The following is an 18,085-nucleotide window of genomic DNA, read 5'->3' on the forward strand; positions in this document are numbered from 1 at the left end:
AATCTTTCTAAGTGACTCCACTGAAACCACACAATCATTTCATTCTTCAACCACAGAAACACAGCTCCATTTTGACAACCTGCTGCTGTAACCCTTTACTCCTGCGGAATATGAACATTTTCATATAATGCGCTGGAAAATGGTGAAGCAGCCCTCCGCTTGCCTCACCATGCAGGGAGTGCGCGATCTGCTCTGGACTCTTAAAATAAAAAGCAAGAAAGGGCAGCTCAAGGTTTACAAACTCTCCCTCCGATTAACTTTGGCGAGAACTCGCTTTGTTTGCAATTTGTGTCAGTTTCTGAATCTGAATCTGCAACAGCTTCTGCTTCTTTTAGTAACATTTCACTTCTGAACCGAGTTTAACGAATGTTAAATTTGCCGATAGAATATGGCAGCCACAGAAAACTCCTGGAGACTAAAGACCTGGTCCAGGGGTTGCACTCTGCATGCAAAAACAGGTTATAACACAGAGATCTGCCACACCGGTTTCACAAAAGGCCTTTGTGCAAGAGGAAAACAGAGCCGAAGCACAATGATATGATACATGCAAGACCCCCAATCTTGTACCCTATTGAAACCCTGCAGGGATTTAAATACGCCATCTCTAAAGATGCTACATTCCTTATAGAACAGGTTACATTCCAGCAGTGTGATCTTTATGCAACCCTCTCCGCTCCTGCTGCCCTTGAATTTGGTAAGGATTTTCCACAACGCTCGTCGGCCCCATCACCCATGCAAAAATGTTATATTTCCCCCCTCTGAAATTCAGATGCTAAAACTTCTTTTTGTGTTTTAGGTGATTTAAATGCTGTTTTTCGGTAGTGAATGACTTGGCGACTGTGTAAAATGCATCTGTGCTGTAAATGAAATGTAATTATTTCTGTGTATCACACAAAAGAAACCAAGATTGTTGGAGGGGGTTTTTTTTGACAATTTTGGAGTGGGGGCGGGGAGATTTGAAACTGATATTGTACTTCGGAAAGGCGGTATAACAAGATGTGTTACGCTGAATAAATCGGACATCTGAGGAATATTTAAATAAAACTTCTGCATGCTTGAATGGGACAACTGGTTTTGCAATAACCTCATTCAGGAAGCGCTTTGCTCCTGCCTGTATTTCAAACGAACCTCAAGTGAATGTGATAAACCTTTGCTAAAGGTCCTCATGTGATTCGAGATGCCATTCATTCTACTTATTGTGCAGGCAAAAGCACCACTTTCTTCTGAACATCTGTTTCTCCTCCATTGCCTCAAAATAGCACATTTTTTACTGTCCTACAAAAAACACACACCCTCTAATGCATGAAGTCTCTTCAAATCCTGTTCAGCACCTGTACACACATAGTTCTAGTCTGATCATCAGTCATAAAGGTAAAGGTAAAGGTAAAGGGACCCCTGAACATCAGGTCCAGTCGTGAACGACTCTGGGGTTGCGGCGCTCATCTCGCTTTATTGGCCGAGGGAGCCGGTGTACAGCTTCCGGGTCATGTGGCCAGTATGACTAAGCCACTTCTGGCAAACCAGAGCAGCGCACAGAAATGCTGTTTACCTTCCCACCAGAGTGGTACCTATTTATCTACTTGCACTTTGACGTGCTTTCAAACTGCTAGGTTGGCAGGAGCTGGGACCGAGCAATGGGAGCTCACCCCGTCGCGGGGATTTGAACCGCCGACCTTCTGATCGGCAAGTCCTAGGCTCTGTGGTTTAACCCACAGCACCACAGTGACCAAGAGATATGGCATAAGCATATCTGCTTCCAGGTATTTAATGTGCCTAGGCTACATCTTGACCACAAGCTACAGTGTAGTGTTGGCTAGAGGAAAGCTGTGGTGCAAAAGATACAATCTTCAGGCTTTAGAGTCTACTCTCACTAAAGCCAGGCACCGGTTTATTTCAGCACAAATAAAAAAAGGCCCTTTGGGCAAATGAAACCATGGGACAGAAGGCAGTCAAGATTGATTTTGACGCAACTGATGAAAAATTCTGATATATAGCATAAGCAAATATTTCTGTATAGGAGAAAAATGACAATAGAAATCATGAAAGCCTTCCATATGGGCAGGAAAAAAAACCCATCTATTTCTCTAGTTTAATTTTTTTTAAGTAGGCTATGGGCACCTACGTAAATTGGCAGATTAAAAAAGGCCTCCGTTAAACACGATCGCTCCAAACTATTTTTACTTACGTGTTGCCAAAGCTTTCCATCTAATGTGTCTAGACAAAGCTCCGTTAAGTGAAGTGAAAGTACAGATGGAGTACAGAGACCCAAGGAGGCCAAATTTACAAAATTACTCATGTGAGTTCATTCACCTCATTTGTAATGCACCCGAATCTGTTAATATTCACGCTCAAGTCTACATGACTGACAGTTACCTTTTCTGCCTCCCGGTTCCGGGGATTCTTAAAGGAAATATTGGCGTGCACTACAGAGATAGAGACATTTCTCCATGCCTGCGATAAAGAAAAGATTGGCAGTTCTCAGGTAATGTCTATTTGTTCTATAGGCAAATATTTGTTATTGGACCCTAGGCGCTGGTGAGGTGCTGTTATCTGTGAAAACACTGCAGTGGCACCACGTGATAAAATGCTGGTTTTAAGACGGCCCCCGAGGAACTGTCTCATCTTGTTGTATGGGATCTTATTTTGAGCTGCTGTGATTTGAGGGCATGCGGGATAATTTTCCCAGTCTGGATTTATCTTGGGTCCAGAGGGTGACAAAGGCATCCTTGTGGGAGAATGCGCTGGCCTCGGCCTTGAAAGAGGCAGTTATTCCCCTTACCATTATGCAGTAGACACGCAACTTATGTTTCAGGGATCATGTCTGAAGCCAAAATTCTGTATAGTCCAAACCCACTGGGTTCAATGGTGAGTGGGAATGCCAAAGTAGTTTTCCACACAACCCCAGCCCCTTTTTATATTTCTTTGTGTAAAGGTGAATGTGCACAAGTTGTGGGCTTGCCGTAATACAATGGTACCTCGGTTTTCAAACGTAATAATAATAATAATTTATACCCCGCCCATCTGGCTGAGTTTCCCCAGCCACTCTGGGTGGCTCCCAATCGAGTGTTAAAAAATTATTAAATATTAAATATTTCCCTAAACAGGGCTGCCTTCAGATGTCTTTTAAAAATAGGATAGCTGCTTATATCCTTGACTTCTGATGGGAGGGTGTTCCACAGGGAGGGTGCCACTACCGAGAAGGCCCTCTGCCTGGTTCCCTGTAACCTCACTTCTCGCAGTGAGGGAACTGCCAGAAGGCCCTTGGCGCTGGACCTCAGTGTCCGGGCTGAACGATGGGGGTGGAGACGCTCCTTCAGGTATACAGGACTGAGGCCGTTTAGGGCTTTGAAGGTCAGCACCAACACTTCCATTCTGGAAGTCTGTTCAAGTTCCAAAACATTTGAAAACTGAAAACTGAAAGCGGAAGCCTCAAAGCGGAAAACTCAAAATGGAAGCCGCGTTTCCTGTTTGACTTCTGAGGCATGTTTGAAAGCTGAGGCATTTACTTCCGGGTTTTTGGCGTATGAGTTCCGAAATGTTTGACTACGGAGGCATTCGAAAACCGAGGTACCACTGTATTAGCTAAATATAAAGAAGGCGAAAGTTTCTGTCTGCAACGCACAGAATCTTAGGAAAGTGGGAGGGCAGCTCCCATTTCAAATAAAGCCATGACAAAATATACGACAGTAGTGGTTTTATTGCCTGCAACATTACACATAGCCTTTTTTCTCCTGAAGCACTGTGAGTGCAAACTGGAACAATTTTTAAAACCATAGGAGGACACAAATTTCCACTCGGGCCAGTGCAATGCTGGCTTCATCCCAGAAGGGAAGTTCCCTGGTCCGACTTTGCAGGCACTGAGGGAAACTGCTCAAGAGGAAAGAAGCTTAAAGGTGGGTTCATATACCCCAGAATCACATGGCAGCCACTTCAAGTTTATTGTGGGAATGCAAAAGTTGGCAGTCTCCAACCTTTGGTTTCCACCCAGAGTTACCCCCACACACCCATTTTTGAGCATCAGTGGACGGGTGACCAACTTGGCTCGAAGCCAGAGAAGTTCAGCTTGCCATGTGCCTGCATTTGCCACAAAGTCAGCTTTTAAGCAGCTACCACAGGATTGGCAAGCATTTAAATTAACTACTATAACATGTGAAACAAGAATGTGGCTAGGTGGAAACAACCGTAACTCTATAGTACACATAAAATACAGTAAGATGCACTTTTCGCAATTCAATAAATACATTTTAATCTCTTTACCATGTTGCTTCGGAGAAGACTTCCTTCTCCGTTCAATTGCAGTCTCCGCAGAGGTCCAGAATGAGAAATGCTGTTTCAAGCACTGTGTATAATCCTGGTTTGTTAACAAGGATCTCAGAAAATGGTATATCAACAAACTTGGGTCTATACCGAAGCCACCAGAGAAGGGGAGGCAAGGCAAGCTGTTGCTCATTCCCAGTCCAATAAACCGCTCCAAATTCCTACTCCAACAAACAAGGTTGTCTTTCCCCAATCTGGTGCTTCCTAAATGTTTTGAACTACCGTATTTTTCGCTCTATAAGACGCACCAGACCACACCTAGTTTTGGGAGGAGGAAAACAAGAAAAAAAATATTCTGAATCTCAGAAGCCAGAACAGCAAGAGGAATCGCTGTGCAGTGAAAGCAGAAATCCCTCTTGCTGTTCTGGCTTCTGGGATAGCTGTGCAGCCTGCATTCGCTCCATAAGACACACACACATTACCCCTTACTTTTTAGGAGGGGAAAAGTGAGTCTTATAGAGCAAAAAATACAACTCCCACCATCCATGATAATTGGGCATTCTGTGTGGCTGGTGGAACTGCAGTCCAACAACATATGGAAGACGCCAGGCTGGGAGAGACAGAATGCTTTCTACAGGTACAAACAGCTCTAGATGATTCAAGAAAATGAACCAGGTCATGTGCTACAGGAAAGAAACCAAACGTTAAGAGTAATCAAGCCAGAATTAAACACATGTATGTATCATTGGCTTCAATGGGAGAGTTAACACCATACACATTCTGAACAAAAAATGAACAGGGCAGGAAAAAGAGGATTAAAGACATTATCCTCACGATCCCTTGCTTAGAAAGAATGTAGAATCTCTCTTCAATAAATCCAGTTCCAAGACCATTCACCACTTAATTTCCTCTCCTAAAAGTGGGTATTTCAGATATAACTCATTTATTAGCATTTTAAAAATCTCTCTGGACCACATAATTTAATTTGAACATTAAAAATTAATTTAAAAAGTAGATGTTTGAGGTACAGTGGAACCTCGGGTTGCGAACGTGATCCGTGCGGGAGGCACGTTTGCAACCCACAGCGCCGCGTCTTCACATGCGCAGGTCACAATTCAGTGCTTCTGCGCATGCGCAAAGCGCGATTTAGCGTTTCTGTGCATGCATGAGCGCCAAAACCTGGAAGTAATCAGTTCCGGTACTTTCAGGTTTGGCGCGGTGCGCAACCCAAAAACGTGTAACCTGAAGCACCTGTACCCCGAGGTACCACTGTATTTCTTTTTTTAAAAAAAACAGCTAGATAAAGACACTGCTAAAATACACGTTTCTCTTTTTACAAAATTTAAAAGTGTGAAGTAAAATGTGAATATGGATTTCAGTTCTGCTATACATACACATGCCTTATTATATACAAATAACATCCCTGATCTTTTAGAGGCAATTTCCACAAAGTCCAAGCAGAGGGGTTGAAATAGGCTTTCCTAGCAATTTATCAAGTCCTATCAGCTTACAAACAACTAACTGTGCACCAACAATTAGCTTGCCCATGGGATATGGGCTCTGTGCGTCTAGGTGCACGTGGTGGGAGAGCTGGATGTTCAGGGTTTTGAAATGCTGGGGGAGAAAAAGATCCGAAGATCCAACTTCGGAATTGCACTGGCTATGGCTACACGGGGAAGCTAAGACACATGGATTTCACTAAGCTGCAGCTGAATATGTTTCACCCATTGGCCGGCCCTACCATTAGCCGGAGTGAGAGCACTGCCTCAGGCAGCAGATTCTGAGCAGCAGCAACAGCAGCCACTCCACTCTATAGGAAGAGAGAGCGGTGTATGCCACAGGCCTTAAATTAGTGTGGCTCCCTCAGGTGTGACAGAGGATGCCATCCCATCATAAACATCAAATTAAGATTCAAAAGCCAGTCTAGGTGGATTCTGTACATGGAGCGGGAAAGGTGATTATCTTGGATTTTTTTTTGGTAAAATCTAAGAAAGAAAGAAGCACTTAAAAGAGAAAGAAATCCCTGTTTTCCAACCTCATGGCTTTAGACCCTTTTCCAGGTTTTGAAGGGTCTGCCTTCGGCTGTGATTAACAACCCCAGAAGAAGCTTATCAGAGTGCAACTTATCCAACAGCTGCGCCTTGCAACACATCAGAGTATCAGAGTGCAACACATCCAGCTACCATTTCTTCAAATGATTCTGAAAATTACTTAAATTACAAGTAAGCAAAAACACTGATCAGCTCTCGGTGCTGAGCAAGTTGCCCACACTCTTACCTAATCATTTAAAATAAAAAGTTCAGACAGAATCAAAGAGCCCTAAAGTCATAACCTGAATGTGTTCTTTTTGACAGATGCTTCTTAATTTTAAAATGTTGATTATTTTTTTAAAAAGTTTTAAGGCCCTGCTACAATCAGCATTTTATATAATGCACATCTTCTCACGAAACAGAACCTATTCACTCTCAGTACTTAAAACAATAGATATATTTTAGTGGTAAAACTATAGCTAGAACCTTCAGGTCACGTACATTTTAAGAAACAAAAAGGTTAAGAGCCCGGGGTCACTGTCATTCATGAAGAACATCTCCATTCATTCTGTTTTCTTCTCTGAATCAGAATGATGACCTCAGACTCCTTTTTCAAATGTACAGTTAGTAAAAGTGACGATCACCCTAAAGTTCCTCCATTTCAAAGTGTGTGGTGAAGCTGTTTGCCATGGATGTGTGCTCCAAAATCCTAGTCAGGCTGGGTTTCAGCAGTTCCACTGAATGACATGACAGGTGCTGTGTGGTGTCATTCTTCAAGGACAGCATTTGATCTGTACCTGGGCCTCGTCGGTCGTAATACAGAGCCCACAGCAAAGTAATAGTGAGGATCATCGCCAGAATCTGGGTGACCCCAATCGATATTCCAAGAAACCGAAGCACTTGCAGTTGTTTCGTTCCTCTCAGGAAAGTATACATCTTTTTACCACAACCCTGTGGACCAAGAGAGATAAGAAAGGTCAACCACCATTGGAAGTCATTACCCCAAATTTTCAGATCTTTTCCACAACGCTTTTCGTGTTGCTGCTTTAAAAAGGTAAAGCTAAAGGGAGCCCTGACCATTAGGTCCAGTCGTGACCGACTCTGGGGTTGCGGCGCTCATCTCGCTTTATTGGCCGAGCGAGTTGGCGTACAGCTTCCGGGTCATGTGGCCAGCATGACTAAGCCGCTTCTGGCGAACCAGAGTAGTGCACGGAAACACCGTTTACCTTCCCACTGGAGTGGTACCTATTTATCTACTTGCACTTTGACATGCTTTTGAACTGCTAGGTTGGCAGGTGCAGGGACCGAGTAACGGGAGCTCACCCCGTTGCGGGGATTCGAACCGCCGACCTTCTGATCAGCAAGTCCTAGGCTCTGTGGTTTAACCCACAGCGCCACCCGTGTCCCTGTTGCTGCTTTATGTCAGTCCATAAAACAAAACAGCTATCATCCACGACTTCTTCTGGGAGAAGGGTGCTGACCTAGAAGCCACAAGAGAAGCCAGATGGACATAGCCAAGTTGATATTTCTGCTTTGTGTCCACTTGGGTTCTTGGCGCAGCACCAACATAATAAACTGTCTGACTTTTAGAAGACATCTGAAGGCAGCCCTTTTAATGTTTGAGGTTTTCTCATGCTTTTAATATTCTGTTGGGAGCCGCCCAGAGTGGCTGTGGAAACCCACCCAGATGGGCGGGGTATTATTATTATTATTATTATTATTATTATTATTATTATTATTATTATTATATCATTGGCTTGTTGGCAGTGTGTCCTGACTGGCTGGGTTCGGGAAGTAGCTGATATATTTTGCAAGGGGAGGTGATCCCAGCTGTTCTAAAGAATCAGGCATGGGACCAGCCCAAAAGCCCACCCAGGACTCCAAAGATCATACAAACTGGCTGAAAATATTCCCTGTTGGGGCAAGGTGCTTGTTGTGTTATTCTGAGCATCCTAGGAGCTTGGTTCCAGGCCTGGCTTTGGGCCCCAAGAGGGTCTTATCCTGACAGAATACCTATCCTAGGAGAAAGCAAGATGAATTCATAGTTCTCCTTGAGTCTTTGCGGGTCGAGGTACCTGATCATGTTGTCCTTCTAGACTGACTATCTAGAAAAGAAGTTGGTACCTGCAATGGTTCTCACCTTGATAGGCTTTTCAAGTCTTTCACATCATTGCTAAGAAACTGTTTGTAGTGCTCCACAGCATGTGTGTTATATTGTTCTGCTACACACTGTTCGATTCAATTTGAAGTATTGACGCTTTCCTTTAAAGCCCTGTTTGAGGCACAGGAACCTCAAAAACAGCCTACTCCCATGGGCACCTGCCCATCGATTGAGGTCATCTTCAGAGGTCCTTTTCCAGGTACTCCCTATGCTCTGAGGGCAAGTCCCTCAACCACATTAGCAACATTTGGAACGCTCCCATCTTAGAGAAAGTTGCCTGATACTAAAGCTTACAACCTTCCACTGCCAGGAAAAGCCTTTTTTTTTTATTTCCCCCTTGCCAATTAGTTTATTGTTAGAGTTGCTTTTAATTCTGTCTTATGTGTTTTTTTATTGTTCTGCTGTTCCAGCGTTTTATCCGCTTTCAAATGCTGATATTTAATGGCATTATTATTACTAGTGAGCTAGCTATCCTGGGGAGCAGGAACGCCAATGAACAAGACAATAATTTTCAATAAATTAAAGAGAGAAAGAGAGAATTTTTAGTTTCCTAGTCATAAAACAGCCTTTTCTGTTCCAGCTCTTCCCCCTCCCCCGTTTTCTACAGAACCTTTTGATGTCACAAAAATTTATGTTCGTTAAAAAGCCAAGATGCCAAGATCTCTGAGGACTTTGAAGAAAGTCTCCAAAGCTCCATATCACTATACAGATATTTTTAATGAACTCCCAAAATGATGAGATGAGTTTGTTCCTTTCACAGGAAAGCGCATTCTGTTGAAAAAGAAAGCTATAGGTCTCTCATGGAGGAGATTCAAAAGGCCACACTCTCCACATACTTCTGAGGGATCTTTGGAGCTATGTGACAAGTGAAAATAGAGACTCATTGATGGGATCGCCTATAATTATTCAGTAACAGCCGTAAAGTTCATACTCCATCCAAATCTCCGCACAAAACACTTCAACTCTTCAGATAAAAGAAGTGGGAAGATAATGAAAAGAGCGAGGTATTTAATTCACTGCAGGTGAAATTAAAAGTCTTTTGTAGCTTGCATATTATCACAATGCGGAAACATAAAACTGGAGTTTGGGGTTTTTAAAGTGAGGGAAACGAAACCTGTGCAAGGAGGCAAATTAGAAGAGCAGAATTTTTGAACCAATGGCTTAATAATAATAATAATAATAATAATAATAATTCATTAACAAGAAGAACATACGTTTAAAGAAGATTGGAAAATGTTTAATGAATATATGGGGGGAATTATGTACACTTGAAAACGTTGGCAGCATTAAGATAAATTCAACAGTGTGAATAAGTTTTGATGGATGTAACAATGGAATACTGAATGGTTTAGTTTATGTAAAATATACAGGGGTTTATGATATGCAAAATGAACCATGGAAAGAGAAGAAGGGAAGTCACTGATATTCTAAGGATGTTTAAATGAGTATTCTATATTGTAAAACAGAAAATTTAATAAAAATTATATTTTAAAAAAGGAAGGAGAGAGTCCACCACCTTCCGAGGGAGACTGTTCCACTGTTGAACCGCTCTTGCCATCCCAAAGCTCTACCTGATGTTTGAATGACCTCCATGGGAAGCTATTGCCATAATAATAATAATAATAATAATAATAATAATAATAATAATAATAATTTATTTATACCCCGCCCATCTAGCTGGGTTTCCCCAGCCACTCTGGGCGGCTTCCAAAGAATATTAAAATACAATAGTCTATTAAACATTAAAAGCTTCCCTAAACAGGGCTGCCTTCAGATGTCTCCTAAAAGTCAGGTACTTGTTTTTTCCTTTGACATCGGGTGGGAGGGTGTTCCACAGAGTGGGTGCCACTACCGAGAAGGCCCTCTGCCTGGTTCCCTGTAACTTGGCTTCTCACAGCGAGGGAACCGTCAGAAGGCCCTTGGCACTGGACTTCAGTGTCCGGGCAGAACGATGGGGGTAGAGACACTCCTTCAGGTATAGTGGGCCAAGGCCGTTTAGGGTTTTAAAGGTCAGCACCATCACAGCAGCACCCACCTTCCAAAGCTTAGAAACAAAAATGTTGTGGACGTCCTTACCTCCTGGTAAAGGTCACTGAGATCCTCATGGTGCGCCTGTTTGGAGCATCCTGGGAATTCTCTGACGCAACAGGAGTCCGGAGGCCAGTCCATCTCCGTCATTTCCAGCCAGTCCGTGAAGTACACAACTCCACAGCATTTAAACTGCAAAAGGAAGGTGGCACAAGTGTGATGCTCCATGGGAATTAAGAAGAATTTGAGGTCCCCTTCCACCCTGCACCCCGTATGGAGCCTAGTATGACTTTGAATGCACCGCATTTCTCCCTTCAACTGAATATTCTGGTGTGCCTTTATGTGGAAAAAGTAGAATTTCTGACAGATGTTGAGTGAATCCAGAAAATGATTAGAGTGAAAGGAGAGCAAAGTCAAGATAGAAGAAGAGATTAAAGAAATAATGAAATGTGTTTAAGCTACAGTGGTGCCTCGCAAGACGAAATTAATTCGTTCCACAAGTTTTTTCTTCTTGCGAGTTTTTCGTCTTGCGAAGCACGGTTTCCCATAGGAATGCATTGAAAATCAATTAATGCGTTCCTATGGAGACCGCTTGCCAGGCTGGCGGTGCGGAGAAGGGCTTTTCTCCCCACCACAAGCCTTCAGGACAGGTACGGGAACAGAGGGGAAGGCGCGCAGCGCTTCTCCTCTGTTCCCGGGGCTTGCGGTGGGAGGAGGGCTTTTCCTCCCCACCGCCAACATTCAGAACAGCCTTCCGAATGTTGGCGGTGGGAAGGAAAACCCTCCTCCCACCGCAAGTCTTCAGGACAGCCTTCCGAAGGCTGGCGGCGGGAGGAGGTCTCTCCGCCCCACCGCCAGCCTTCGGAGTAGCCTTCGTCTTGCGAAGGAAGCCCATAGGGAAATTCGTTTTGCGAAGCGCCTCCAAAACGGAAAACCCTTTCGTCTAGCGGGTTTTTCGTCTTGCGAGGCGTTCGTCTTGCGGGGCACCACTGTAGTTGGAAAAATAAAGTAGCGTAACAAGAGTGGCTGGAAGTCAAGTCATTTGTTGGGTGTCCGTGTGGGGTAGGTGTGTAGGTATGTTGATATGTACAGTATAGGTAGGTATTATATAGAGTAATGTAGGTATGTTTTATGTTATGAAAATAAGGTAGTATGTTATGTATGTGTATTGTGTAAATGCATATGTATGTGTTTTATATATAAATAAATAAATATTAAAGGGTAAAGGTAAAGGTACCCCTGCCCGTACGGGCCAGTCGTGTCCGACTCTAGGGTTGCGTGCTCATCTCGCTCTAGAGGCCGTGAGCCGGCGCCGTCCGAAGACACTTCCGGGTCACGTGGCCAGCGTGACGAAGCTGCAGCTGGTGAGCCAGCACCAGCGCCGCACACGGAAACGCCGTTTACCTTCCCGCTATAAAGCGGTACCTATTTATCTACTTGCACTTAAGAGTGCTTTCAAACTGCTAGGTGGGCAGGAGCTGGGACCGAACGACGGGAGCTCACCCCGCTGCGGGGATTCGAAGCACCGACCATACGATCAGCAAGTCCTAGGCACTGAGGTTTTACCCACAGCGCCACCCGCGTTCCTAGTAAATAAATATTCTGGTGTGCCAAATTGGCTACTTCCTTCTGCTTGTCAGTCTTCCACCTTGGCTGAAATTTATAAATCACTGACTCTAGAAATGGGCCATAAACTCCAGAAAAGCTCAAGTGAGATCCCATCCCCCACCCCTACACTAAATTGTGTGATTTGTAGTCATTAAACACATTCCCCTTAACCTCGAGTTCATTCCTGTGTCTTGCGATGCATAGCTCTTTTTAACAAGTTGGATATCAGGAAGTCAAAGAACTCTGCATAAAAATACTCAGCCAAGTATTTTTTTTAAAAAAAATAACATCCTTTCCAAACTAAAATTATCTGCTTTAGTAAAATAAAAAGATAGGCCCTCATTAGGGCAGAGAATGAGCGCCGCTCTAACACATTCAATAGCTGATCTGTAAGCGGTCAAAAATAGTTAGCAGAATGTTCAAAACGGGAAACACACCAAATCAGTTATAGTCCCATAATAGGAAGACAGCTTTTCTAATTAAGCCTCCTCAAAGATTGCCCCTGGCCAGGGATACATTTAATATGTATCCCTATTTCCAAAGTATATCTGGCAAGAGAGTGCTGCTGGGGTCCTGGCTAATTTTAAAGAAAAGACTACAGCAGGAAATTCTATTCATAGGCAGTCACTTCTGCGGCATTTAAATCAGGCAGAAGGGCATTCTGCACCTGAAGAATCTCAGCTTTCTTCTTTTTAAAACAGGTTTCTAGCCCTCATGATACAGAAACGGGCTTCAAAGTGCGTAGCAACAAATTTCAAAGGAACAGCTGCACTGGTCAACTGAAACAAAACTGTGATGTCTCCTTAAAGACTAACAGCTTGATTGTGGAATGAGATTTTGTGGGCCAGAGCTCATTTTGTCAGGTGCAACTTGCAGATGCATGTCTCTCACACACAGAAGAAAAGAGTGGAGAATATTAGTTCAAACTGACACCAAAAGGCCACAGCAAGGCAAGAAATAACTATCATGTCTCCTTACTATGCAGAAATGAAGTCCAGTGGAAAACGGGGAGAACGGGGACAGGGGATCTGAAATCTTCAGATCCTAACTGATAATGAATGGCAATGCAAGATAAATAATGAAAATAGATACCTATGGAGGAAGAGTTTCTGAAGGAACCTTCTGAAGCAAGTTCCTATGAAGACAGATAGATCTAATAACTGGGGTTGCATCCAACTAAGTTATACTCAGAGTCGACCTTTTAAGATTAATGCACTTAAGTTACTCACGTCCAATAGCTTTAGTAGGTTTACTCAGAGTAGGACTAGAACTGGATATAACCTATGAATTCCAATTAAGCAGCGTCACGGGGGGGAGTCTCACTCTGAAATACGACAATGTTCCAGTCTGCATTGAAGAGTGAAACACACATTCCATGTTTCTGAGCATTACTGTTATAAAATGTCTGATTTATTTCTATTTATTCTGAGAATAAAGACAGCCTGGTTTTGACCTATGTTTCTGTGCAAAAGCATGCTCCATTATTTCGAATGGCTCTCATTTACATTTTTGCTCTGCATAGCAGTGGACTAATAGATATTGCATTGCTGGGCCTCTGAAACAACATCCTCTCTTCTGCTCTGTGTGTGTGTGTGTGTGTGTTTGTGTGTGTTAAGGATTGCACACATACTGCTCTAACTCTGCAAAAAAAAAAAAACCCCACCAAAAAACATGTGTTTGGCAAGTTTATAGCTAGAAGTGTTTGGAGGAGAAGAGTGGGGTATATTAAAGGGGCGCTGTGAAAACCCTAAACACAAAAATTTTCAAAGAGCTGAGACGTGCTCACCAAATTACTATAATAAATTGTTCAGTTTCCAGAAACATTTCAAAATGATCCTCCCCCCCTCTTTCCTTTTGTGATGGAACCTCTATTTGGGGACTTCCCTGGCTTTTTTCTGGCCCATGTAGGACCAGTCTGGATAGTTGGCCTTGGTGAAGATTTGACGTTTTCTCCCCCCAAACCGTTTTTGATCAGGGCTTCCGCTGAAATGAGGCTGCATTTTAAGTTGTATTTTAATCCTGTTTTTAAGTTGTATTTTAATCAATTGTTTTTATATTTGATGTTAGCTGCCCTGAGCCCGGCCTTGGCTGGGGAGGGCGGGGTATAAATAAAATAAAATAAATAAATAAAAACAAATGCCAAGTGCCAATCGTTTTGCTATCGAGCCAAGAAAAGCAGTGACTTTGTCTTGCCAGCCAAGCAAATAGCCACGGCCAACGAGAGTTGGTTGGACTCAACCAGGGGAGGAAGTATAAAAAAATCTCCCACCATTCATCTGTGCAAGCAATAAAGCAGCTGTATCCGAACGGGCAGAGCTATACTAACGCCCTGGTGCCACCACGACCCAATGACCACTTGTGCTCACAGCCTGGGCCCTCACAGTAGCAGCAGCGGAAGCTGTTGTGTTGGAGGAAGATGGTGCATTATTCTTGAGCCAGCTTTGGGATGGAGCATCAATTGGGTCTGGACTGGACCCAATGCAGTGGATCCTGGGCTGGCTCATTCCCACCCACCCCCCAAACACCCTATTTCAGGGATGCCACCAGTGAACAATAAGAGGCCAGTCAGAGGCCAGCTGAGGCCATGGAAGTGAGTGGAGGGCTATGTCTGCCCAATCTAAATCTTGTAGCAAGTGGTGGAATTGCAACCAAAGTCACACACAGCATAAACCCATTTAAATCTGTGGCATAGCTAACTTGAGTCCATTTATTTCAGTGGCTTAAGTATGACTTAAATGCGATTTATTGCGATGTCATTTTGCTCACTGGAAAGCGGGATCAGGTTAATTTCTGAATGAGCATTTGGGTAAAACACTTCTGCACATTTTCACTTAAGTCTCTGTAAATAGATAAGACAGAGGTTTTCCCCAGTTAAAGTAGGGCTGCCATGTTTCAAAAAGTAAAAATCCGGATGCAAAAGTTGTGGAGCATTTTTTGCAACGAAGAAGAAGAAGAGGAAGAAGGAGGAGAAGAAGAAAAAGATTCTGAGCTACAGTGGTACCTTGGGTTAAGAACTTAATTCATTCTGGAGGTCCGTTATTAACGTGAAACTGTTCTTAACCTGAAGCACCACTTTAGCTAATGGGGCCTCCCGCTGCCGCCACCAGGCAATTTCTGTTCTCATCCTGAGGTAAAGTTCTTAACCCAAGGTACTATTTCTGGGTTAACGGAGTCTGTAACCTGAAGCGTCTGTAACCTAAGGTAACACTGTATTTTTAAGGAAATTCTGACATGGGTTGCCATACGTCCAGATTTTCCAGGACGTTTCAGCAATTTCCTCCCAGACACTGTCTCCAACTGCCATATTCCAGATACGTCCCGGAAATTCTGGATGAATGGCAGCCCTCCGTTAGAGCAGGAAAGGGAGTCTCAACTACTGATCATGGCAGCAGTTCCCCACAAGTACTCCCCACAGCTATTTCAGAAACTGAGCTTTCTGGAGGAAGACATTAGTGACTCCATTTTTAAATCCAGTCACCCGAGTGCAAGAAAGGAAGTTATTTTTTCAGGTTAAGCAAACCAGAATTCTTTCATTCTGTCTTCATAAAAAGCTGCTATTTCTTCTAACGCTTGCATAGCTTTAGAGGAGTGCAACTTTAAACTTGTTAATTCCACGTTCTGTCTATTGAGTGCTTTCTAAAACAAATACAGACATCAAATGTGGCCAGGAAACGCTTAAATAAACAGGAAATCTGTGCAACAGTGATAGATTTCAGATTTCAACCAGGGCAAGAGAATGACAGGCATTTAAAGTGTTCTTTTCCTGTGCCTGAACATATATCTAGAATTAATGGCTTTTACCTTGTGCACTTCCATGCTTTCGCTATAGAATAGCTCATTCTTTTTTTAAAAAACCAAACAAACAGTGCTGTGTTTCCCCTCAGCAAGGATCCAAAAATATACAAAACCAGGGCTGTTCTCACCATAGGTTTGTTGCAATAAATTAAAAACAAACAAAAACTGGCCGTTTTAATATATCAACAATCCAAAACACAGTACTCGCACCTCAAACCCAACTTTAGACATTCAAGTTTCACATTCAAAAATCTCTAGAGTCAGTATTAGCAATCTCTGACAAGCTCTTTGCTTTCATTTTGTGGGAAAGCTTCTCGCTTTAACATATGAACATTAAACTCCCCCACCCTAGGGTGGAATCTACACACATATTTAAAAAACACTTTTTTGGGGGGGGAAAGTTTTTTAAAAATACATTGAAATTGCCATAGCTCACTGACGCCATCTAGTGTTGCATTTGTACATTGCACATTACAAAACACTTAAAATGTTTTATTTGCAGCTGTGTAGCTGAGTTCTAGGTCAGGCCTGAGATTCATCCAGCCCAGTACTATTTCTACTGCCTGTCCTTAGCATAACTTAGTGGCACAGCAATTCAAACCCCCTTTTAACTGGGAGGTGCTGGATTCAATGGATGGACATGTCAATCATGTTCCCTGTGGGCTGCTGTAGAATTCCCCCCTTCTGCCCACCAAATGTGGGGGTGAGCAGAAGTGTCGCTGGCAGGATTCCTGTGTGGGGTTTTCTAGTGTGGGGGCAACCCTGAGCTGGAAACTGATGGATGCCAAGGCAGTTTCCATTATGTGACAGCACGGGGCTCAATTGCTTTGCTAGCTCCATGGCGGGACAGCAATCTGCCTGATCCTCCGCCTTCTGCTCTGTTTACCGTGCACGACAGGTCTACAAATACTTTGGAGACCCCATCATTTCATTAAAACCTGCAGCCGGGGGGAGGGAGTTGCAATTGCTCCCTTAATCCGGCTGCTCTTTCCAACAAATAAAAGCATGTCTTTAGGGTTATTGTTCATCATGAGCGGGCAAGAGAGTGAGCTATTGTTCCCTTTTCTATTGTTATTGTTGTTGTTTAGTTGTGTCCGACTCTTTGTGACTTCATGGACCAGAGCACACCAGGCACTCCTGTCTTCCACTGCCTCCTGCAGTTTGGTCAAACTCATGCTGGTAGCTTTGAGAACACTGTCTGACCATCTCGTCCTCTGTTGTCCCCTCTCCTTTTGCCCTCAATCTTTCCCAACATCAGGGTCTTTTCCAGGGAGTCTTCTCTTCTCATGAGGTGGCCAAAGTATTGGAGCCTCAGCTTCAGGATCTGTCCTTCCAGTGAGCACTCAGGGCTGATTTCCTTCAGAATGGATAGGTTTGATCTTCTTGCAGTCCATGGGACTCTCAAGAGTCTCCTCCACCACCATAATTCAAAAGCATCAATTCTTCAGCGATCAGCCTTCTTGATGGTCCAGCTCTCACGTCCCTTTTCTATACTAATTCATTAAAACCAAACACAAACTATGTGGTTTACTTTTTTCTTAAAGGGGGCTGGGATGTTGTTTGGGGGTTTTTCTTGCTGGGTTGGTTTTTTTTTTTTTTTGTATCTTTATTTCAGATTTATGGGGAAATGGATCAGTTTGGTTTTGTATTTTTTAATGTTTTATCTGCGGTTTATGAGTATTTTTGTTCTGTCATAGTTCTGTATTATTTTAGTATCAGCTCGACCACTTACCTCTCTCTGAAAGAAATTCCAAGCATGAGTAAGCCACTGATATCTAGGCAAGCCATAGTTGGTCATTCTGGCTTTCAAAGTGACCATATCTGACCACTGCACAGGGACCTGAAGGCAGGGAGACAAAACACAGAAACATAAATCCATGTGTTGGAAGACTCAGGAAGGACAAAATAAAGTACTTCATTCAGCTATGCAATCCTCTCCCCTAGAAGGCGGTGATGGCCGCCATCTTGGATGGCTTCAAAAAGGGATGAAAGAAATTCATAAAGGATAAGACTACTAGCACAACATCTAAGCTCTGCAGTATGCTTCTGAATACAAGTTCAAGCTTGTTGTTCATCGTTTTTCACAGTGAGGATTTTCATGGCTCCCTTTTCTGAAGGCTGAGGAGGAAAAACCTCATCAAGTTTGCTCTTTCCTCTCAAAAACGGTTATATTGACTATATTTGATATTTCATTGAAGGAAAGCAA

General features: G+C 43.2%; 1 protein-coding gene across 4 annotated transcripts in view; it reads right to left on the reverse strand.

The window, feature by feature from the left end:
* Positions 1-5,181: 5,181 nt before the first annotated feature.
* Positions 5,182-18,085, reverse strand: part of TSPAN12 (tetraspanin 12) — an 87,313-nt gene continuing 74,409 nt past the window's right edge. For all 4 annotated transcript variants that reach the window (XM_081878097.1, XM_081878099.1, XM_081878098.1 and 1 more), the window contains 3 exons: positions 17,612-17,719; positions 10,525-10,668; positions 5,182-7,238 (listed from right to left, as the gene is read on the reverse strand). In XM_081878097.1, the coding sequence (XP_081734223.1) occupies positions 6,933-7,238; positions 10,525-10,668; positions 17,612-17,719 (558 nt within the window). In that variant the 3' untranslated portion in view covers positions 5,182-6,932. The remainder of the gene's footprint in view (positions 7,239-10,524; positions 10,669-17,611; positions 17,720-18,085) is intronic.

Source organism: Podarcis erhardii (assembly GCF_964252035.2).
Source record: "Podarcis erhardii genome assembly, chromosome: 10".
NCBI lineage: Eukaryota > Metazoa > Chordata > Lepidosauria > Squamata > Lacertidae > Podarcis > Podarcis erhardii.